This window comes from Oikopleura dioica, chromosome 2 (assembly GCF_907165135.1).
Source record: "Oikopleura dioica chromosome 2, OKI2018_I68_1.0, whole genome shotgun sequence".
NCBI classification, from domain to species: domain Eukaryota; kingdom Metazoa; phylum Chordata; class Appendicularia; order Copelata; family Oikopleuridae; genus Oikopleura; species Oikopleura dioica.
Genome location: NC_137292.1, coordinates 8976520 through 8997502, shown reverse-complemented (window position 1 = coordinate 8997502; position 20983 = coordinate 8976520). Strand labels below are relative to the sequence as shown.

At 40.4% G+C, this 20983-nt stretch overlaps 6 protein-coding genes across 8 annotated transcripts; 1 reads left to right on the top strand and 5 right to left on the bottom strand.

The window, feature by feature from the left end:
- Positions 1 to 290: 290 nt before the first annotated feature.
- Positions 291 to 5696, bottom strand: LOC145700466 (dynamin-2-like). 2 transcript variants are annotated; one of them, XM_081777735.1, is made up of 11 exons: positions 5379 to 5696; positions 4954 to 5330; positions 4583 to 4910; positions 4277 to 4536; positions 4154 to 4233; positions 3881 to 4101; positions 2808 to 3113; positions 2344 to 2471; positions 1835 to 2086; positions 1299 to 1479; positions 291 to 1138 (listed from the first exon to the last, which is right to left on the bottom strand). In XM_081777735.1, the coding sequence occupies exons 1-11, from the start codon at positions 5686 to 5688 to the stop codon at positions 1059 to 1061; spliced, it is 2523 nt and encodes an 840-aa protein (XP_081633861.1). In that variant the 5' UTR covers positions 5689 to 5696; the 3' UTR covers positions 291 to 1058. The 2 variants fall into 2 exon arrangements, with proteins under 2 accessions (XP_081633861.1, XP_081633860.1); XM_081777734.1 differs by having other exon boundaries at positions 292 to 1138; positions 1829 to 2086.
- Positions 5697 to 6862: 1166 nt separating this feature from the next.
- LOC145696793 (PDZ and LIM domain protein 7-like) lies at positions 6863 to 10206 on the bottom strand. Its single transcript, XM_081773884.1, is given in 10 exon segments — positions 6863 to 7785; positions 7841 to 7956; positions 8005 to 8125; positions 8174 to 8237; positions 8339 to 8461; positions 8515 to 8831; positions 8834 to 9042; positions 9125 to 9378; positions 9448 to 9708; positions 10038 to 10206. Coding segments are annotated over 10 exon segments (1638 nt in total). The 5' UTR covers positions 10133 to 10206; the 3' UTR covers positions 6863 to 7707.
- Positions 10207 to 12313: 2107 nt separating this feature from the next.
- LOC145696768 (signal peptidase complex subunit 2-like) lies at positions 12314 to 13233 on the bottom strand. Its single transcript, XM_081773854.1, has 4 exons — positions 13115 to 13233; positions 12892 to 13073; positions 12700 to 12848; positions 12314 to 12655 (listed from the first exon to the last, which is right to left on the bottom strand). Exons 1-4 carry the CDS (start codon positions 13208 to 13210, stop codon positions 12531 to 12533), a joined length of 552 nt encoding a protein of 183 aa, XP_081629980.1. The 5' UTR covers positions 13211 to 13233; the 3' UTR covers positions 12314 to 12530.
- A 23-nt stretch (positions 13234 to 13256) lies between these two features.
- LOC145696767 (UNC93-like protein MFSD11) lies at positions 13257 to 16328 on the bottom strand. The gene is made up of 7 exons (XM_081773853.1): positions 16217 to 16328; positions 15474 to 15692; positions 15227 to 15432; positions 14625 to 15000; positions 14223 to 14577; positions 13936 to 14176; positions 13257 to 13891 (listed from the first exon to the last, which is right to left on the bottom strand). The coding sequence occupies exons 2-7, from the start codon at positions 15688 to 15690 to the stop codon at positions 13739 to 13741; spliced, it is 1548 nt and encodes a 515-aa protein (XP_081629979.1). The 5' UTR covers positions 15691 to 15692; positions 16217 to 16328; the 3' UTR covers positions 13257 to 13738.
- Positions 16329 to 16402: 74 nt separating this feature from the next.
- Positions 16403 to 20957, bottom strand: LOC145698852 (TBC1 domain family member 1-like). 2 transcript variants are annotated; one of them, XM_081776075.1, is made up of 10 exons: positions 20714 to 20957; positions 20488 to 20601; positions 20217 to 20444; positions 19897 to 20015; positions 19746 to 19809; positions 19384 to 19690; positions 18977 to 19316; positions 18677 to 18897; positions 17046 to 17377; positions 16403 to 17001 (listed from the first exon to the last, which is right to left on the bottom strand). In XM_081776075.1, exons 1-10 carry the CDS (start codon positions 20951 to 20953, stop codon positions 16780 to 16782), a joined length of 2187 nt encoding a protein of 728 aa, XP_081632201.1. In that variant the 5' UTR covers positions 20954 to 20957; the 3' UTR covers positions 16403 to 16779. The 2 variants fall into 2 exon arrangements, with proteins under 2 accessions (XP_081632201.1, XP_081632202.1); XM_081776076.1 differs by lacking the exon at positions 20217 to 20444.
- Positions 17465 to 18625, top strand: LOC145699394 (uncharacterized). Its single transcript, XM_081776665.1, has 4 exons — positions 17465 to 17775; positions 17825 to 17975; positions 18015 to 18309; positions 18352 to 18625. The coding sequence occupies exons 1-4, from the start codon at positions 17525 to 17527 to the stop codon at positions 18603 to 18605; spliced, it is 951 nt and encodes a 316-aa protein (XP_081632791.1). The 5' UTR covers positions 17465 to 17524; the 3' UTR covers positions 18606 to 18625.
- Positions 20958 to 20983: the final 26 nt, after the last annotated feature.

The following is a 20983-nucleotide window of genomic DNA, read 5'->3' as shown; positions in this document are numbered from 1 at the left end:
AATACAAGTAAAGTAAATAAGTACAGTCAGCTCTGTTTACGCATATAATCAGAAATTTTGGACTCATTATAAAGAAAAGGCATCATTATAAAAAAAGGCTTCATTATAAAAAAGGCTTCATTATAAAGCCGTTTATAATGACGACTTCTTTATAATGACGACTTCTTTATAATGACGACTTCTTTATAATGAGTACTAACCGGTTAAAAAAATGAAAAATTGGTTCTAGAAAACCCTTGATTTTCAAGTGTTTTCTGAGATTTCTGCTAGATTGAAGGATATTTATTGCTTGAAATTCAAGTTGGATCGAGGTTATTTTAATACAGCATTGATTTTAATATAGAAGTAGAACTGACAAATCTCTTGAACAGAAGTCTTATTCAGAAAGTATTGTTCAAATATTATATTATAAAAATTATATAAAACACAGTTAAATAAAAGTATTGGTGCGATAAAGGAGCCACTAATGTTTATAATTTCGCTATCCTTGCAACAGAAAGAAGTATATTTTTTATTTAGAATTTTACTCGACACAGCAGGAAATATTTTTTCATATTCATGAAGCCATCGCATTTTTTAACACTGGACTCTATTCGGCGAAATTTGAAATTTTGACCGAAAAGCTCATTTCTTTGAAAATTATCGAAATCGGAAATATTGGAACTTTTGAGCTGAACCTTGGGTTTGAAAACGGAAAAAAAATAGATTGAAGTGAAAGGCACTAGAATTGAGTATTCTCGACTATTGGAACGCATGCAAAGGAAAATGAAGCAGGGAAACTGAATTGGTGGTGGTTTTTTGTATGAATTTTTATATTTCAAAGTCTTAGATTTATTTTTTAGACATTGGCAACAAATTTTTTTTGTTGGAAAGAGGAAGACTCAAGCGGCGAAGGGAATAAAGACGATTCTTTTTCAAAGAATAAGAAGTTTTTAAACAAATTCACTGTCAGAAATGAAGCAGATTTTCATTTTCGCTGGCCCGTTCATTTTTTCAGAGGGAGAGTATTTGCTCTTCAAGTGCACTAAGTTGGGGAGGAAGTTCGGAAGGAGGTCTCGTCAGTAAAAGTTGTTTCGCGTTTGAGTTGGTCGATTCGGTACCGGAGGGGGAGCACCGCCAGAGGGTCGCGGAGGAATGGCTAAAATAGACAGTTTAAAAGGTTGCTCCTGGACTTTTTCGATGAACCACGTTGACATCCTGATGTTCCCTTATCAAGTACTCCTTGTTGTCGTCCTGACATCAAGTCGCTGTTTGACAAAGTTTGTCGGTACATCAAAATCAAGCGATTAAAAATTTACCTGGAGCTGCTCTGTTGCCCATGCCCGGACCGGGACTCGCCCTGCTCTGGCGAGCCATGGCCGAAGGAAGTCCACCAGCTGCTGGAGGGCCTCCATATCCGCCGTAGCTATTCGAAGGAGCTGGCATAAGCTGTGGTTGGCTAAATGGCGTTTGCTGCGGCGGCGCTTGCCTTTGATTTTCCTGAAAGTCGATTAGTAAAGGGGAGGGAGTTGGCTTTAGCGGTTGAGTGTTGCTTGGCCGTGAAGGAATAGGAGGCGTGCGAGAATTCGGAAGTGAAGGAGGAGGAGGAGTACTCGTGACTTGAGATACTTGTCGTCTTATTCACGGGCTCAGAAAGAAATTTTAAGCTCTCGAAGATTATCCACTACAATGATATCGACAATCTTTGGAAGCCGCCTTGATTTTTAATGAAAGTTTCGAGAGCCCGTAACGAACGAGAGGACCAGATGAGGACTAGAAGAGAAGGAAGGATAGAAAAAGAAAGAGTGAAAGAAAGGAAGATGGAATTAAAAGAAGGAAGAGCAAATACCTGTACCCAGTTGTAATCGACCGCGGCGGGGGTCGGTGTCGAGTGCGTCGAAATATTAATGTCTCCAATAATTTTAACAGCCTCTTTGAGTGAATGGAAGATGTTGAGCAATTCGGTCTTGCGCTCGAGCTCCTGCGGCGATTCCTCCATTGCTGCGCTGATGTTTACTTCGGCGTAGATCTGAGCCAGCAGTTCTTCCGCGATGAAGTTTCGGGTAGCGTTCAGCATGTGGTACATTATCATCTTTGGAACTTGATCCTAAAACAAGGTTGTAATAAAAATGTGCAACCAGAGTGTGTAATCAAAGGGTTTGTTTTTAATAAAACACTCAGTTTCAATATTTTATGCTTATTTATCGTTAAATTGTTGTGAGCTCTTTTCATGATGATTTTTTCATCTTTGGAGCATGAAATTGTTTGTAGTTGAGTCACACTTGACCTCTCAAAATGTGTAGTTCGTGATTCTTTTAAGGACTCTTACTGAGATCCTGAAGAGTAATCTCTTTGATTATTTACCTTGAGGTTTTTGATGACGATTCCTATGTATGAATCGACCAGATTACGAATTGTTTCAACTTGACGTTCAAGTTGCGGGTCTTTCGAGTCCTCGATCTGTTGATCTAAGTCTTCTTCTGCGGCGGTCCCTGAAAACACGACTTCGAACTTGATTGGATTTAACTGGACAGGAAACACGCATGCTTGTAACTGGACAACTGTATATATGTGCCTTTTCGACACATATATCTTATTTACAAGAACATACAGAAGGGCATCATTGACTACCGTCTTGAGGACGGGTCAAGACGATTGATTAGGGATTCTAGTGTAGTTTCATAAGAGGGTTTAGTTTTAGGATGTGATGGGTACGGTTTAAATGTGTAATTTGATTTGGTTAAGTGTTAATAAAGACATTCACGGCAAACCTTTTTTCTCTGAAAATATTGGTTATTTAGGCACAATATAAATATCTGTATAAATACCTTCTTCCTCCGGCTTCTTGTACTCCGGAAGAACACCCGCTCTTAAAAATGAAGCCTGCCAGGTCTCCAAGCTATCAGCATCGCGACAGGAAAGGTCTAGAGTTTTATGATCCTTGAAGATGTTTTTGTTTTCTGTATTGAAGATTTGGAAGATGAAGTGAGCTCCGAAAACGGATTTCTTCTCGACTGGGCGGAGGCGCATTTCGGGACTGAGGACGATTGTGTATTTATTGTCTTTCTCTTGGTCATCTTTGAACCAGGAGAGGGACTCGGCGGTCAGGACAAACCAGAATTCTTTGGAGCCACCTAAAATAATTTATGAAAATAATACGTTTTATAAGAAAATTGCTATTTTATATGAGTTTTTATGATTGTATTGCCAGGGTTTCTTTTGAAGAAATCTACGGTCTGTCTTCCAAAATAGCTACAGTTAAATAAGTAACGGATTAATTAAAGGGTCTGTTTATTGTGAGATCTTTCGATTATTCAAAAGATACGGAGTCTAGTGAGGGCCAAGATACAGATTTCGCCGCAAGGTGGAATTACAACTCAAGGGATATCTTTGGTTGAATTTTTAATAACGCGGTTGGTTAAAAAGCTTCCCCCGGTAAAGCGTCAAGCTCAATAGTACTTAGCAAAGAGTTAGCAAAGAACAATGCTTCGAAAATTGATGTTCATGATTTTACTATTCGTGTCATTGATTTTACAAAATGTAGAAAGCTACGAAAAACCTTATCTACTCGGCTCTTATGTTGCTCCTGATCATGCAGCTAGGAGATTACTGGTAAGTAAGAGAGAGAGAGAATAGTCGTTGCTGATTTCAAATCGGATTTTAGCGGAATTGGGTGCGATTATCAAAAAATCTAGACCAGCATCAAGAATGGGATGAGAAAAATGATCCGTTAACCTTTCAAGCTGTACAATACTAGAAACTGTTAATAAAAATGCTGCTTTTTATATAATTATGATTTTATGCTACTGTTGCCGCTAGAGCCTATAAACTTACTGTTGCTTGCGTGAAAAACTATAGAAATAAAAATATTTCACTTGTGACAGTTTTTTTCTGGGCTTACCTCTCATCATTCCAAGATTGTTGATGCTCAGCCATCCTTTTCTGATGACCATGTTTTTGGGTTGTTGGTTGGGATTCTTTTTAATCTCAGTGGTGGTGTTGGCAGCAGCTTGCGTGAATCCGATGAAGTCATCGTGGTTGGTGTTTATGTAGGCAGTTTCGTACGCGAACAGGTTATCGATAAAGTCTTTTGTTTTCCCTTCTTGTTGTCGAATATAAGTTCTGAATGAGGAGTTAGCCAGTCAATCACGACGAGAGTATCCTTAAAACTTACGCTACTAATCGGTCGACTTCTTCTCGCAAAGTCGGAAAATTGGCCATATTTTTCGTGCATTCTCGGATGGCACCAGTGAGCTAAAATTTTCCAAAATTTCATACCTAATATTGACTTTCGCACCTGATTCGTGACCTGGTCGACAATTTCCAGGGGAGCGTTTTTCATGACAGTGATTTGTTCCTTGACAATTCGCTCAAAAGCCATATCCGGTGTAAAGAGACCAGTCCTTACACCACGAATGTTTTGAATAGCGATCTTGATTTCCCTCCGAAGATGTTTCTCATCGATTGTCCGTTCAGCTAGCTTGATTGGAAGACGGTCGTGGAAGATTCTGTTGATTCTAGCACCGATGCTCAACTCGTCGACGCTGACAGTCACACCTAAATTAATATTTGAATTATACTAGTCTTCTTACAACCCTCAAACCTGAATGGCCCTCGATCGTCTCGCCGAAGACGTTCATAAACTGATTAATCAGCCCCAACATCGTCCTCGTCTGTCTTCCCGGATCATCAGGCTTGAAATCTTTAAAGTCCTTGACTTCTTTTTCAATGTCGGTCATTTGCTTCGCTAATCGACTTCGAACTTTGGGCAGGGATTCGCGGATATGGTTGGTGAGCTGTTGATTCAGGACTTTTTGAAGATAGGGCGTGCCCATTCTTGATTCCATATGGCGGTAGCGAGGGTGCGAGAGGAAGAATTTACGCTCGGCTTGGATTGCGTCTTGGATATTTCGACGAGTCTCGATATCGCGCTAGAAAACGATCAATTTATGAACAGGAAAGTAAAAAGTAAACCTGAGATCTATTGACAACACCGACATATCCCCTTCTAAGAGGAAGCAGTTTGTTCTCAAGAATATCTTTCGCATCTGTCCCTTGATCCATCAGATCCAACTTTGTCAAGACTCCGATCGTCCTCATTCCTTCCGGATCGACTTCTTTGGCAATTTTGAGCGCATCTGAGTTTGCCAAATCTTGATTAGCCGGCGAAACAGCAAGGATCAGGCAAGATTCTTTGGTAATAAACTGCATTATCATTTCGCGGATTTGCCTCTCGATATCAGGCGGCTGGTCTCCCACGGCTACCTTCGTCATTCCCGGGAGATCAACAAGTGTCAGGTTCAGCACCCTTGGAGAAAAGACGCGCAAGTTGATGGGAATGGGCGAAATGCCTGAATAATCCGCGTTATTAGATCTGGATTTAGAGCTCTGAAACTAACCTTTATTATGACCAGTTGTTCTGTCTGTTTCTTGTTCAATTTCAGCGCGGATTTGATCGAACTGGTAAAACTTCTGTCCCTTTTTGTGCAAAAACTCGCCCCATTCTCCACCAGAGTTATTCACCAGCTGGAGAACGAGGGGTCTACGCGTTACGATGCCAGTTCCTCGCGGGAGAAAATCACGACCAACAAAGTTTTCCAACACGGAGGATTTTCCCGAACTCTGGCCACCAACGACGGCGATTTGAGGTAGATCAATGTCTAAAGCTTGCCCGGATTTCGTACATGCATCTTGCAGCTTGTTTATCATCGGAATGAGCCCTTTTAGGTTGAATTTCGATATAGAAATTTCAAATAAAGTTTTCGATGAATATTTCTTTTGAGAATTTTCAACCGTTCCTTCCATTCCAGCATTGCCGCCCGCCATGATTGCTTGAGTTCTTTTTTGTCCCTTCACTCAACCCGAGTTCCTCTCTAAATTCCAATTCTTTCGTTATTTTGGGAAAAAACTGCGCCAACTAGCGACAAATGTAAGAAAAAGGAGCGAATGTTTTTAGGTCAGAATATTTTTTTGAAGATTTAGTCAAGTAGAAGCGCGAAAAAACAAGTCTGCTGTACCAACAAGTCTCTGTTAAAAAGCTGAGTAGTAGACTGGCTGTTTAGTCAGTGACTGTCACTGAGTGACACTCCTCTTTCCCCCTCTCGCTCTTTCGTTCTCGGGGAGGACCGATTATAGAATGATTCATGTTTCAAATTGAGTGAGTGAATAATAATTTGCGCGGATTTAGCGCTTATATTCAAAGTCTATAAAGCGACGTTTCTCTCTGGCAGACGTCATAATGTAGGAAAAAGTAAACGTGCTTCTCTTGTCGAGTATCAATAAAAATGAGAACGGTAGCAGCTAGCAAAGACTGTTCAGATATTTTTACGAGTGTAAATAAAAATTATCATCTCTTGGGGAAAATACTGAACTGAAGGTCAAATGCGTAAATCAGAAGAACTTCTTCGAAAATTTTCTCTCTAGGAAGAATAACAGTAGAAGAAAAGTGACATTATTGGGCGGTCCATTTTTTGCGAGCTCTCGTCATCGTTACGACATTCTTTGTTTGTCGTTCTAAGAGTAGTTTGAAGTCTGAAGTTAACTTGGAGTAGCGAAAAAGTCAATTAATTTATTTTTCGTAATAATGGACCGCAACTCGGCGGCAACAAAGCGACCATCATTTACGACTTTTCTTCACATTTTCCCTTGTTCTAATTTTTCTCTCTCCAATTTTCAAAGTCAAATCATTCATAAATAAAGAAGTTTCATTCACTTTGAAGGATGATTTTTGCCTGATAAATTCGATTCTCTTCCTTGATTTCGGGACATTTGAAAGAGATTTTGTTTTTCATTTCATAACAAGTGAAATGTACGACAATAGTCTCATTACCTGTCTACTTTCAACTGTTATAATAACGGCTCCCTATCTGCACAGTGGCACGAAAAAACTAAGAAATTTCTCTTTGCTCTGTCAATTTCTGCTCCTTACTCGCTGTTTCTTGTGACAAATTCTGGCGCCAAGCCAGGATTTTCGTCAAGTAGTGTCATCACACACAGAATAGAGAGTAATTTCATGAATGGTTTTAATTGTATTCTGATATCTAAGAGACAATTAAGACATGGAAATATATATTTGAAAGAGAAGCGTTTTTGTCAGTTGGGAAATATAACAGAAGAAATAACAATGAATAAAGAAGGGTGAACTTGATGCGGAAGGAAAATGAAAAACTTGCTGAAACAGAAAAATAAACTAAAGTTGGATTGAACTCCTTGTTGATTTCGTATCATTTGGAATTATAAAGGTTTTTTACTACACATGCAACATTGAACATAACGAGAAAAGAATGCTGATAAGGATTTTGCTAATAAAAGGATTGGAAATTCTCCTTTATTGAATAAGGAAAACAGTGAAATATATGAAAGAGTGCGATAAGAAAGAAGTGTTTATTTCCAGGAGAAACAGAAGAGCAATTATTTTTTATTTATTTGAAAAGAAATTTCGTTGATAGTGTGGAATTGGCGAGGCACGGACGTCATAGTTGAAGCTGATTTGGTTGATGCGGCTCCATCTGGCAGCTATCTTCTCCTGCATCCGTTGGGAGGGGAGAAAGATACCGCCAATTTGGCGCCTCGGTGGTGGAGGGGTTGCTTTACAGTTTGCTGAGTGATAGGAAGAGTGCCAAGCGCCATTTCCGGGTGATGATGAAGCAGCAGGGCAAGAGTGCGAACGGTCAAAGTTGCGAGGCGGAATAGGCGGCGGACGACCAAGTGGTGGTGAAAAGTGGTTGCTCAACGCGCGTGCGCCTTGCAGACTGGCCGGTTGTTTCGGTTGTAGAAACCGACGTTTTTCAACTCGATGTGGCAGGTCTAAGGACATTCATTAGCATTGCTCGCTTTCGAAATCAAAGAAGAAAATACATACCGAGCAGGTAAAGCAATTATCATGCCAGGATTCTCCCAGAGCTTCGATATACTGGTCTCCTGCTTCCACACGCATGTTACATCCACGACAAAAGGTTGCAAACAGTTGGTTATAGTCTAGTAAGAAAACACTCAATCAAACAAGACACAGAATAAGAGACTCACCGTCGACGCAGTAGGGCTGCTCATTCTGCCAGTGAAAGACGCCATCTTCAAAGGGCTTCTTGCACTTGATGCAAACAAAGCAGTTCATGTGCCAAGTCTGATTGAGAGCGTGCATTGTATCCTACGAAAGAAAGAGTAAGGAGAATATGATGACAGCGTGATTTCTTACCCCAATAATCTTTTTATTGCACTTTGCACAACTGTGGGCGATGTCTCGCTCGAAACAGGAACGGCTAAATGTGAGTTTTAAAATTTGTGCGTAATGGAACAGCTTGATCGGCCAAAAACAAGGTCAATGAAAGATATTTTCTTTGTCAAAATAAGTATTACATACCAATACACAAATCCAGCGTCTTCAATAAAGCCCGTGGCTTGCAGTGAAACTTGGCATCCTGGCGATTGACACTTGAAACACTGAGGGTGCCAATTTTTTCCTATGGCCTGACAGTATTGGCCTCTAAAAATGAAACAAGGAGTTAACACACGTGTCTGATTAATTGCTTCCGTTACCTAATCTTCTGGAAGCACACTGCACACGTAGGCTCGCTAGAGTCCTCAGAAGTATTTAAGTTTGAGTTCAGTGCTTTTGCTTGTACGGGAACTCCTCGAGCTTGTGGTGGAGGATTGCTTGGCGGACTCGTTGCTTTTGGAATAGGTGGCTCGAAGTTTGACTTTTGAGGGGACGAGACGGGTGGAGAAGATTTAATTGGAGATTGGGGAGGAGCTGGAGATACAAATTTTCTAGCTGCTGGATCATTTGCTAGTTTGATATCGCCAAGCTGCGAGCTCAAGTTTGACACTCTCGGAGGCGAGGACGAGTTCACAGTTGCTGGAACTGGAGTAGGCTTGTATGATGGAGACGTTGATGGTTCAGAAGGCTTTGGTTTTGAAGAAAATGATGGAGTAACTGGGGTGTACGAAGAGGGGTTGAAGTTGAACTGGGGATCTTGTTGAACGATTTCGGAAAGATTGGTTTTGCGTCGAATTTTTGTGAAGCTTTTTCGATCTCGTTTTTGCTCGAGAAAACAGATGGACGATCTGGAAGAGGAACTTAGTCTATGGCAGGAAAGAATAAAACATAAGACATTTCTTCATATAGTTTTTATAAAGAGTTGCTAACCAACTATGTTGGAAACTTTTGGAATGGAGTAAGTCTTGACAGGGTCGGGCTGAAGCGAAGACATCATCGGCGGCGGCTTAGGGAAGTCATTCTGGAAAGAAGGCGGTGGCTTTGGAAAATCCGAAGCCGGTGGAGCTGGAAAATCAACAGTTTCTGGCGGCGGTGAAGGAACTGGAGGCGGAGACGGTGAGCGACGTGCCAGTGCAGCTGCGACGGCTGACGGCTTCTCGATTTTTGGCTCTGGTTTCGGAGCCCTAAAAGGTCGTTGAGTTTCATCGTGTTTCTACCGGAAGTAGCTGACAGCTCAACTAAACTGAACTTACGAAACTTGTTGATGAAGAGTCGTAAACTGCGATTTTGTCACGACGGGGACCTTTGGCGGGGGACTAGTGTACTTTACAGGAGCTTGACTAGGCTTCGCCGTGCTGGAGTCGAGCGTGAGAGTCAAACTCAAACCGGTATTCTTGATAAGCTGCTGGCATCTGACATGGACGAGTCCCGACGTCTCCGTTCCGTTGATTTCTTTGATTGTCTCTCCTGTTATGAGTCCAGAAGCGTGGGCCTTGCCGCCTTCGTTCACACGGCTGAATCAGGGATTTAGTTTCGATCAGGTAAATAGGACAAATAAAAAGATTAGTCGCGACCCAGGTGAGCTCATAAAATGCTCAAGAAAAGGAGTCAGATGCTTTTTCTGAATAATCTTTTTTCTTCCATACAAGAATTACTGTAAAATTTTATCATAAATCTCTCAAGAAATATACCTAATTATTTATATATAACTCTTTATGAGAAGTGCTAATTTGCGAGTTAATTGGGTCGCAAATCAATTCTAATTAAATTATGAAAACACCGTACTTTCATTCAAATTGATAACAAGGAAGAATAACAAGAGAAAAAGTTCAAGAGATCCTACCTAATTGTGAGTGGCGAGTTGAAGTCCTTTCCTCCTTGAATTCTAAAGCCCCAAGGGCCGCCGCCCGAAAGTGTCACTGAACGCGTGCCGCTCATGTCTGTTTCGTCTTTCGTTTTTTTCTTTCTCTCAATCTGAAAATGGGAGTGTGTCAAAACTCAGCGCTTTTGGAGCTGCTGCGCTCTCTGGCTATAGAAATCAAGGTGTGTGAGTTTGGCTCACATCGTCACTGAGGCGTCAGTGAAACGGCTAATTAGCGGCGAGGCACTTTTATCTCGCCCAGCATAACAAGGTTGGCACTTTAACCAGGCTTATCACGGGGTTAGTATTGAAACTAAATAACAAAATATTTTCTTAGGGGTGACATTATTTAAAGTAGAGACTTTTTGCGTGAGACTTCAGTTGTTATTCTTGATTTTTTCTGTCAATAAAATATTCAGGGCTCTAAGACGAAGCTTTCTCCAAGTAAGATGCTTTCGCTTTGAGGATCAATTACGCTCCGAAATGTCCATTCTCTGCCGAAATAAATAATTAAATAAAAAAGCCGGAAAGCGCCCGCGGTTTCGAACTTCCTCGTTCCCTTTTCAACAGTCGCGGGCTATTTTTATCAAGCTTGAAAACCCGGTAGACTATCTCTCAAGGAACAAAGCTCCACACCGCTTCGAATTGAAAGGACTTGAGTCAGCAGAAGCTTTTGCTGTTTCCAGCGAGATGTAAAATATTGAATCACGAAAAAGTGAAGCCGAACAATTTTGGTTTACTGAAACGAAAAGACAATAACTGTGACATTTACACAAGTTTTCTAATTCCGAAAAGTGGCGGAGCAAATGCATACACTCTACAATGCCGAATTCCAGCAATGCATCAAAGCAAGATAAATAATCGACGTCATTGAGCTTTTTTATTACAGTGCTCTCCAGACAGGGATATTTTGGAATATGCTTACTTAGATAATTAGATCGTTCAGCAACTCTATGATCTACACTGTAGAATCTACAGTAAAACGGATTCTCTTGTAAAATTACTATTTAGCTTCTGAACGAAATCAACTACTTCCGTCACGCGAAATGACTGAGAAAGTTTCACAAGTTTAATGATCTGAAGACATTTGTATAGCAAATTTACGTTGTCCTAGGAAATTCGACTCTCACAAGTAAATACAGTACCAAAACTTGATGACTTGGAGAAGTAGAGTATCTCTGGAATTCACTCTTGCACTCGAGCATAAAAAACTTGGCCAGGGTATATGGCAAAAATGATTAACACCCGCAAGGTGCACGGTTCTCCCAGTGCAACTGCGTAATCCTACGGGGAAATTTATGAACTGGCGAGTTGAGACAAGCTCACCCACGGCTTTCTTTTGGTTTCGACGAAAGTTCAAATTCAGTTTATGTTTATTCTCGTGCATAATTGTGAAGCTTGAATATTTGAAACAGAAAATAATACGAGCATGAATCATGCTCAAAAAATCTTTGAGAAATAAATTAAGAACGAACCTGTTTTATATAAAAAGTGTTCTTTCTTTCTTCAGTTTCCTTCAGAACTTTTCGCTCTAGTTAAAAATTCTTGTGGCTTTTATTCTTGTGCCGACGTGAGCAGAGTACTAACTCTGTTTTAAAACAGCTTATCACTTCTCTGGCTGGTTTACTCAGTCCACTATCGCCACTTTTGACAATCGTGACTGATCTCAAGTGGAATCCAAATTGATATGCGTGATGTAGATGTAGGAAAAAGTTAATAATTCAAGAACTGGCTCTTAGTTCTCTGAGTGGAAGTGATGAAAAGTAAGGGACCCCGTCAAAGTCAAATTATTCACTTTCGCTTTTCGTGAATATGCGCCTCGCGTTTACCAAATATGGAAGCTAATAAAAAGAAAATCATCATTTTATATCAAAACGTAATCGCTGTTTATTGAAATGGTCGGAGGAAAAGTTGGGTACAGAAAATAGCAGAAAGTGGTCGAATCTCAAAATCAATAGAAAAACAGAACAAGGCAAATGATGAGAATATTCCAGAGCCCGATAAGCGGAGCGTACTTTTGCACTTGGCGCACGACGATTGCAAGTTTTTCCGACGGCTTGGAGGAAAACCTAAAATTTCAATGACACAATTTCAATGAACAAGAAAATGCTCATTTACTAATGACTCCAAATTGACTCTAATTACCTTTTCGGAGTCTCAGTCAATCTGAACAAAGCAGCTGCGTTGAGCATCAGCGTCGCCGAAACTATCAAGTTTAAAATCATCTTTAAAATTTTCATGGTCAATTTCAGAGAGGATAAGTTTTCCATCACAATAACTTTTAATGGCGATTTGCAGAGTTAATTAAATTCAAAATGGCTCTAAATGGATAATCGTATTCTTATTTTTAGAAGACGATCATATTGCACATAAAATTATTTTAAAATCAGTGAGAAAGAAACTTGAACCAGGGGAGAAAAGAGATGTAGTAACAATTATAGGTAGAAATGCCTAAAAGAGAAAATAGGAAAAAGACTAGTTCGATTTCTTTTCGGGCTTGACTTCTGAACGGCACTTCATGATCCATTCTTCCAAAAACTGGAAAAGAACTTGACCGTTGACGTCCATAAAAGTCGAGCAGCATCTTTCCGCCTTGTATTCTTAAAATTTCGATGTTGGAAAATAATTGAGAACTGGAGAATACCTTGGATAGCACCTTGATCGTTGATCGTCTTGAATTCAATCTTGTAAATGTTATCGTACTTTCCGATAGTCGAGGAGATCTCCCAGCGCAAATTTTTCTTTCCCACTTTTTCGTTGAAAACAAGGAAGATATCCTTCTCGACGTACCACCTAAGGGAAGTGTTAGGAAAATCAGTAAAAATAAAGAGCATACTGGTAGAGCTGCATGAGGCCGGTGAGGATGAAATACATGATGGAGCAAGTAGCAAGGACGTATTTCGAGTTGGGGTAAGGATCGTAGTAGTCATATCCACAACCGAAAGCGCTGAAGAGGACGGCAATGGTGGATATCAAAAGTCGCTGGTCGAAGTAACGAAAGTTTTCCTCTCCCTCGACCTAAAAATCGACATTAAAAGAATAATCATTTGTTTACTAACCCGATTGTTAAAGATCTGCCTGACAATATCATCAAATCCATCCTTGACCGCCTTCGAATAGAATCGATCGACCTTGATGACCTTGAAGTCGCTCATTCTACGCTTTTCTATGACACAACTGTAAATATTTTCATACGAAAGCTACTCGTTTGTGCAGGCTATGTTCCTTGTCATAAAAACGCCATTGGAAAATGTCATTTCGATATTTGCTAGAGGTCGATTATGGAATTATTGAAAAACGTAAAAATCGGAAATTATGAAAATTTAAGGGTCTGATCTCTTTATAAGCAAATAGAAAAAAATATATCTTCTGGCATTTCTCAAAAGAACAACTTCTGCATTTTAATTTTTATAAATAACGATACATAAATATTCTATGACAGCTTTTTTAGGTGAAAAATGATTGTTTTTGCTCGAATAATTGCACATAGGTCGATAAGTTGTAAATAAGGTAATGGTACAGAAAACTCGTTGATGATTTATTCTTTCTTGAATAAGGCATTTGTTTGGTTAGAACAGAATTGGTTTTTGATAAAAAGTATGAAACAGGAGCTTTTTTGGATTGAAAGTTGATAATAATATAATTAAATTTTAAACAAATTATAAAGCGACAGAACTGCTTTCTCAAGCATTAGGAGGCTCAGTAACTGAACGCATGAAGGGGATAAAGGTTGCGACGCTGATAAACAGAAACGAGAGGAGAATGGCAATCGTCGTGAAAAGATTGATGCTGTTGCTGATGAAGAAGCAAAGCGCGCATGTGGCACTTTGGATGAACTAAAAATAGGGATGAAAAGAAGATTGAAAACAATGATGAATACCTTCATTAGCGCGAAGGCAGAAGTAGTGTCTTCAGGAAATCCTTTGGTGATTGAAGTGTAGATCACATTGTTGACGCCAGCGTCTCCGAGACCGAGGAGAAAAGCGATGGCGATTGCAACTTGGCGGCTCGTCTCGCTGAAGATGCCCAAAGAGGGTGGATTATCCGTTGGATCTAAGTTGGCGCTGAAGGAGTAGTTGAGAAGTGAGAGGGCATATGCGGCGATATGAAGAAGACAACAGCTAAAATTTAAGATTAAAAACCGCGTTCTCTTCCTTGATTTCAAACCCCATTAAAATCTTCGTTCTCGAAATATTCTCCATCATTTTCGCGCCGAATACGAAGATACCACCTCCCAGCACTTCACCGATGCCAACAAACAGACCAGCCATTCCCACAGCAGAAGACGAATCAGCCATGTTTTTCGAATTACCAACAGTAGTCGGGTGAACTCCGGAGAAATAAGACAGCTCAAAGCCAGAGTACATAAAAAGTGGCGCAATAAGAAGCATTTTCTTGGTAACTAGAAGCTTGAAAGCGGCTTGGATGGAAGAAGTGATGGTATTTATAGCTCCTTGGGGTTCTTCCTCCTCAGAAGTTTTCTTTTCATTTTCGCCCTGGAGTTCCTGCTCTTCAACAGGGACTAAATAAAAGCGCTTTATCTTCCATAAAACATAAAGATATAAATACCTGCATTGTATCTCTCTTCTGGTCCGCAGCATTTGCCCTTCAAGAGCAAGAAAATACTGCAACCAACAGAAGCCAAGATAGCGAAAATCGTGAAAAGAGTTGTCCTCATTTCGGAGCTAACATAACTCTCGCCTTTCCAGGCAATCATGATGTAAATGTTTCCAATTAGAAGGGATGTTTGGAACATGCACCAGAAGATTCCAGTGTTTCGGGACATGAGTTTTTCATCGGGAGACTGCAGGTGAAGGAAGTCACCTTGCGCCGTCCAAATGTACGCAGCACCGAAACCAAGGGTGAAAGAAGCGGTGTAGAGAAATACAGGAGTCGGGTTGAGGAAAGTGATGATGTAAAGAAGGTACGTCAATCCAGCGACGAACTAAATAAATAGGTCATTAGGGAACAGACGAAAACGGAAGGGGAAAGCGAAACGTTGACGTAGAATAACTACGGCATCGTTAATTATTTTATGATGCGAAATGTCAAAGCTGCTTTTGATAGAAATACATGTGAGTTAGATAATAATCCCGCTTTCTATATTCGAAAAGAATGTTCTTTACAAATACAATAGTACTAAATCTGAGCTAACAAAGAAAACAGCTTACCATTGTCGCTTTATGGCCAAAAAGCTTAACTACAGCGGGCGCAGTGAAGTTTGAAAGCGCAAAGACGGCATAAACGATCGACATGGAAGTGAAACCATCGCCGTATTGCTGGTCAATCAAGTCCGATTTCATCTTTTCAATGACGAGTGCATCTCTTTGAGTGGCATTGTAAGTGCTTGGATCAGTTTCTTCTGCCTCCGCAGCCTCTGAATTGATCAGTAGAAAAGAACTTCAATCGAAAAATTACCTTGAACAATCTCATCTTCCATGCTTTTATATTCATCGTAATTTTCCTCCTTGAACGCGACGAAAGTCTCATTAAACTCCGGAGTTTCCATCTTCTCCTGCTTGACGGAATTGGTCACATACTTTCCAACCATGGAAGTCGTTTGAAACGCCGTGAAAACGAGCATGAAACCCAATCCAAGCAGGACAACATTGATAAGCTTCCAATCTTTACCCATCTCTAAATCAATTGTTTACTTTCACGAGAAGTACAGAACTGCTTCTTCAAAAAATGCACTAGTTCTCTGATTACTGCTCTCTCGCTGGTGCTAATATTTGCTGAATTTAAAAAGTTCGCAACAAAGCGTAGTCGACAGTAGTAGTATTCGAGCGCCAACATCCGTGAACTCAAGAGGGCTCTATTCCGCCGACAAGCAGAGTGCGAAAAAGACCGTTATGAACAAAAGTGGATAATGCGGTCAAAAATGCAAAAAAAATGTGCGAAAAGCAAATAAAATCTAGCAATTTTGAAACAACAACACACTCGTCTGTTTGGTAGACATTATGGGATAATTAGGGCTCTTATCAGAAACGATTCATCGATCCCGTGATATTTTTAACGGAATCAAAGTTATTTTAGATTATTTCTCTTTCTGACAAAATATCCGACTAGTAAAAATAATCAACACGCCTAGGATTCGTATTCCTACACAATTTATTGCCCCCTTTAATCGATAATATTCCTAGAAATTCTTATAAACTCACCGTAAAAACAGAATCTTCCTTTGAAACTGTGTTTTTTCTTCTTAAAATTTTTGAATTCGAATAACGATGTCTTCCTCGAAATGACTTCTTTCTTTAACTCATCTCTATAAAAACCACGCGTTACGCTACTACTCACGTCATAATTATTTAGCCGATAAAAGGAATCACAAGACTTGACTGTTTGCTGAATAATAATATATGTATTGTAGTATTGGCACTGAACAATTGGATTTTCTTTACTTTGCGATCTTTTTACTTCCTGGCACGTGACAAGGAATTCTTTTACTAAAGCGTTTTACGTCAGATTGCACATTTTCTCAATAGGTATACAATGGCATAGTTGGTAGTAAAAAATGAACAGATTCTCAACAAGAGAAAGGTTGAATATCGCTAGAAGCAGTTCTAGAAGTAGTAAAAATGACATGAAGTTGCTATGCAAGAATAGAAGGGTTGGATGATTTTTCATTTGAAGATAGTTGTTTTTAGAAGTGTTTGAACATAGAAAGATAAATATTTATTCAATAATAAGATTGCAAATTTATAAAACATGAATTAAATTAAAGCTACGTCGGACTTGCCACCCGCGAAGCGCCACCAGATAGACTTTGTTCTGCGGAGAGATTTCCCAGCTGCTCGGAAAGTTTTTGGACGAGGATTTTTAGCTCGTTTCTTTCTTTGACGAGATCGGAGACGACTTGCTGATGATCTTTTTGTTGAAGGGCTTGGTCTTGGATTTCGGAGAGGGAGTCTTGAAGCGCTTGGATTTGAGTTTCTTGGATTGTCAGCTGAATATAGGATGTTGAGAGCATCTTGATATCCGATTACTGACCTGTTCTCTAAGCTTTCTATTCTCCACCCTCAGATCTCTGACGAGATTTTTACTAGGCGACCAATGAACCTGTCCAGGCTCCTTGATCATATCCATTTCGGACAAAACGACGTATTCAGCCCCAAACACTTCGAGCCGCGTTCTAAGGTCGATTTTGCCTGCGCGTTGGAATATTTCTTTTGATGTCTCTTCATCTGGGCAGTTAATTCGATTTTTGATAAAGTCAGCGACGGCTTCGAACCCGTCGAGCTTGATGATGTACTCTTTGTACTGTTGGAATAAGGAGAGGGCGATTTTGAATATGGCAGAGGGGCCTTGTGCAAGCACAAGATCTGAAAACAGGGTTTAATGCTCTCTAGAACAAAATTCAATGAAAACATTATTTTTTAAGAAAACGATCATAAATGTCACTGATAAAATACCGCTCGGGCGATGATGAGACGAAGGACCCAAGCTCGAAGAATTACTGGAATTGGATAATGATCAGCTGCAAAATCCAGCGCGAGACTCTGATGAAGATTCGCAATCACCCCGAAGCTGACAAACTCGGCTATCTGATATTCTCAAGGATGAATGTCAAGGAGTTCCTTGAATGCGAAAAAGTCCTCGGAGTCGACGAAGAAAATCCACCTTTCGACGACATCCTCAGTTCAGATTCGTGCGATCTGCTGCTGCAAAAATATGCGAAAGAGTACAATGATGAGCCAGTTCTGATAAGCAACACCTTGTGGTACTAGATATGTAATAATAAAAACAATTTAACGGTTATTTAAACTTAGTCAGTCAAAATGTGAGTGCGTCGTCGAATGGCTGGATTTCTACAGAAGTCGTTTTGAGAAGGCCCCGAATCTTTCTGGAATGATCAAAATCTTTCGATACATTGATTCCGAGTTGTACGTAAAGACGATTTGCTGCAAGAGAGAGTCTTACGTAAGTAAAGGAGCAATGATTTCCAATAAGAGGTTTTAGCTGGTCGTTCAATGCGGATTCTCGACGCATTGGAAATTCAACGCATCAGTTGAAAAGTGCGAAAAAGACGCTCCGAAGTGGTGGAAAGATTATTTCAAAGTAAAAAGCTGCCTTGGACCAAAAGCTAAACGAACAACTTGGATCGGGGCTTATCGAATAATTCCCCAGTCGGAAAGCCCTGTTTATAATCTCCAGCAAATCAACACAATCTACGACTGGCCCGAATACGAGAGCACGAACCAGAAGATTAAAGATGTTACTCATGGAACGATTCTTTCAGTTATCGTCTTTTCAAGTAAGTTGTTTCAAAAAAAATCACTTATAATGAGGCTTTTAGGCCCTGCTTGGCCCGGTGCGTCTGTAACTACAAATGAAGTTATGCTCGAATTCGAAACACTCAATGAAATTACCCTGGAAGAGTTGAAAAAGCGATTGGAAAAGAAAAAGCCTCAATTTTCAAGGAGCAAAAGAAAGAAAGAAAATCACCGGTCGATTCAAGACTTGGAAGATGCATTTCCAAGAATTGAAGAGTTCGACACATCTTCCTCTGAAGAAGACATGGTCTCAATCAAGTTCGTTGAAGATGAATAAAATTTTGAAAAATCAATCATTCTGTCAGTGACTGCCATTTATCTATTTTGCTTTTTGTAAAAAAATCTTACCTAAAACACGGCTGGAAAAGGACATCGGAAAGTTTGAAGCAAAGAGCGTTAGGAACCACGGGGTTAGGTAAAGAACGGGAGTGACACAATGCGATTCCAGGAATTCATAAAGAGTTGGTTCTAGTTCTGCTAGGAGACGCGAGAGTTGGTACATTGCTTCTTGAAGCGCCGCCATGTCCGGCATGTAAAATCGGCGCATGTTGCATTCGAACATCAAATGCCTTGAAATAAGTTGTAAATTTGATTCATCTTGGGACTCGTTCGAGACGTGCTTATTCACGAATACTCAATGAATCTTACCTCAGGACAGCAAAAGCATCTTCCTCAGCAGGTAAGTAAATAAGAATCAAACCAACAACAAAACTCAATCCCTGGCAGTAACCAACTTCATCGTCGAGTAAACAATAAGCCTTGAGAACATTATAGAGGCTTTTCTGACCACTTGATTGAGCGAGACTCTCACGAAACTGTCGGTGTTTAGGGAATGTGCGGCAGAGGTCAATTAGGATAGAATGCGCTTGCCCAGGCGGTGCTAGTTGATTGATAAGGGTTTTGAAAGAAGATGTGAATTTGACGCCATGGCGGTGCTCTCGCTGCTTGATCAGGAACTTCCAAACTTCGCCTCGGATTTCCTCGGGAACTGAACCGCATTGAAAAATTTGCAATAAAAACGCCTCGACAGTTGTAAAAGTCAGATTTAACAATACCTGCGTGGCTCGTAGCGGCGTGTATCACCCCTGGAGGGATCAATTTAACAGTCTCGTTTTTCCTCCCCTCCCCAGCTCCATTAACTTTACTCTCGGCAGCTACAGTATCAAGCCCAAGATCCGCCCAGAGCTTCTGTTGAAGAGGACCAGCCTCTTCGGGCGACATCTTCTCGAGTTCGGATATTCTTTGTTTTATTCTTTCTAGCAGTGCGTTTTCTTCTTCTATTTGGTGAAGTGAATTCCTGATAGAGTCCGGCGTTGAGAGGTCTTTTTTTATTTCTTTGTCTTTATACGACGGTCGAGGACTCTGAATAATGAAGGGGTAAGAAAATTGGGCTGAAGAAATGAAAGGGAATACTTACATTTGAAACAGTAGCATTAGAGCTCACGGACTCGTAAATCTGCTGACGCAGTGATTTCGCGGGGCTTAATTCAAGGACCATTAAAATGGCAATACATCAAAAGCGCAGCATATAACAATGGTCATGAAATGACTATAGGAATATTCCTCACCTGAAATGCTGAACTGAGTCAATATCATTCGATTCGAAGCTCACTTCCTCCAAGTCTCTGACAGGAGTGCTCAATCCATTCGTCCTTCTTTCGTCGGAAATGACGGAGTTTTGCTCCACCTACAAGTAAGCTTATAAAAACGATTTTCAACTAGCACAGACTGTGCTGCACAGTACGAATGGACTAATTAACAACCTTTTTGCTAATCACATGCAAATTTAATTTGATTAAATCAAACTGTTGATAACTGATTGAAACGACATGTAAATGGAGACAGTAATGAACCCAAAGACAACAAATTTACGACACAAGCTACTAACGGGGAATGTATTGGATAATGAGACCCTTGAATCCGGCCTCTGCGAGTTGTTCGCTCTTGCAGTGCGAACTTTGTCAGCCAAGTTCATCCCCGACTCGCCGAGCTTATCACTCATGGTTTGAATGTTCTGTGTCATATTCCGAGAAAGAAGGGAGAACTTACTCCCAAGCCTATTCGCCAAGTCTTCGACTTTTTTTACATTGATACCTTGCCCTTGCCCAATTGGCGACTAAAAAGCTAATAGATCTTGAGCGAATCAGACAAAATCCTACCTTTTTTGAGGAGCTCATGGACAGTTGCATCTCTCTGTTTTTCACTTCGAATATTTCTCGCAATACTGAGACTTGAAAGACTAATCTCTCAGTACCACTGCCAGGCGTCAATGACTGAAAAATCGATAATAATTGCGATGCGCAAATACATTCAATTCCTAAATTGAAATTGAGCTATCTAAGATAGCCTATCTTTTATTAAGAATATATAAACAAACATGTATACCTTCAACTTCTGATCAATATAGAACTTCTCCCCTTCTGAGATCTGCTCAATGACGCCAGAGACGAGGCTGAGTCGTTGATTCAGATCCTGAGTGTGGTTAAGGCGGACGCATAGTCTGTGAAAGGTGTGGAGAGGAGTGATGGGGCGCATAGAAGCAGAGAACGCCTGTTTTATGGCTCCCATGATGTCTTCGCATGTCTGCTCGTCGAAGCACTCGAAGATGTAGAAGTAAAACTCCATTTGGCCACCTTGCCCGAGCTCATTTTCGGC

Excerpts from the sequence above, each read along its gene's own strand:
- LOC145698852 (XM_081776075.1), bottom strand. The coding sequence starts at position 20,953 with ATGGAGTTTTACTTCTACATCTTCGAGTGCTTCGACGAGCAGACATGC. Across the intron at positions 19,691-19,745 it reads CTAATGCTACTGTTTCAAAT|AGTCCTCGACCGTCGTATAA; the intron begins GTAAGTATTCCC and ends TTCATTATTCAG. Across the intron at positions 18,898-18,976 it reads GATGCTTTTGCTGTCCTGAG|GCATTTGATGTTCGAATGCA; the intron begins GTAAGATTCATT and ends ACTTATTTCAAG.
- LOC145696767 (XM_081773853.1), bottom strand. The coding sequence starts at position 15,690 with ATGGGTAAAGATTGGAAGCTTATCAATGTTGTCCTGCTTGGATTGGGT. Across the intron at positions 15,433-15,473 it reads GGAAGATGAGATTGTTCAAG|AGGCTGCGGAGGCAGAAGAA; the intron begins GTAATTTTTCGA and ends TGATCAATTCAG. Across the intron at positions 13,892-13,935 it reads CTGCCTTCGCGCTAATGAAG|TTCATCCAAAGTGCCACATG; the intron begins GTATTCATCATT and ends CCCTATTTTTAG.
- LOC145700466 (XM_081777734.1), bottom strand. The coding sequence starts at position 5,688 with ATGATAAACAAGCTGCAAGATGCATGTACGAAATCCGGGCAAGCTTTA. Across the intron at positions 2,087-2,343 it reads TCGTCATCAAAAACCTCAAG|GATCAAGTTCCAAAGATGAT; the intron begins GTAAATAATCAA and ends ACCTTGTTTTAG. Across the intron at positions 1,480-1,828 it reads TCGATTACAACTGGGTACAG|GAAAATCAAAGGCAAGCGCC; the intron begins GTATTTGCTCTT and ends ATCGACTTTCAG.
- LOC145696768 (XM_081773854.1), bottom strand. The coding sequence starts at position 13,210 with ATGAGCGACTTCAAGGTCATCAAGGTCGATCGATTCTATTCGAAGGCG. Across the intron at positions 13,074-13,114 it reads GGCAGATCTTTAACAATCGG|GTCGAGGGAGAGGAAAACTT; the intron begins GTTAGTAAACAA and ends GTCGATTTTTAG. Across the intron at positions 12,656-12,699 it reads CGATCAAGGTGCTATCCAAG|AATACAAGGCGGAAAGATGC; the intron begins GTATTCTCCAGT and ends CGAAATTTTAAG.
- LOC145699394 (XM_081776665.1), top strand. The coding sequence starts at position 17,525 with ATGATCAGCTGCAAAATCCAGCGCGAGACTCTGATGAAGATTCGCAAT. Across the intron at positions 17,976-18,014 it reads GCTGCAAGAGAGAGTCTTAC|CTGGTCGTTCAATGCGGATT; the intron begins GTAAGTAAAGGA and ends AAGAGGTTTTAG. Across the intron at positions 18,310-18,351 it reads TTCAGTTATCGTCTTTTCAA|GCCCTGCTTGGCCCGGTGCG; the intron begins GTAAGTTGTTTC and ends TGAGGCTTTTAG.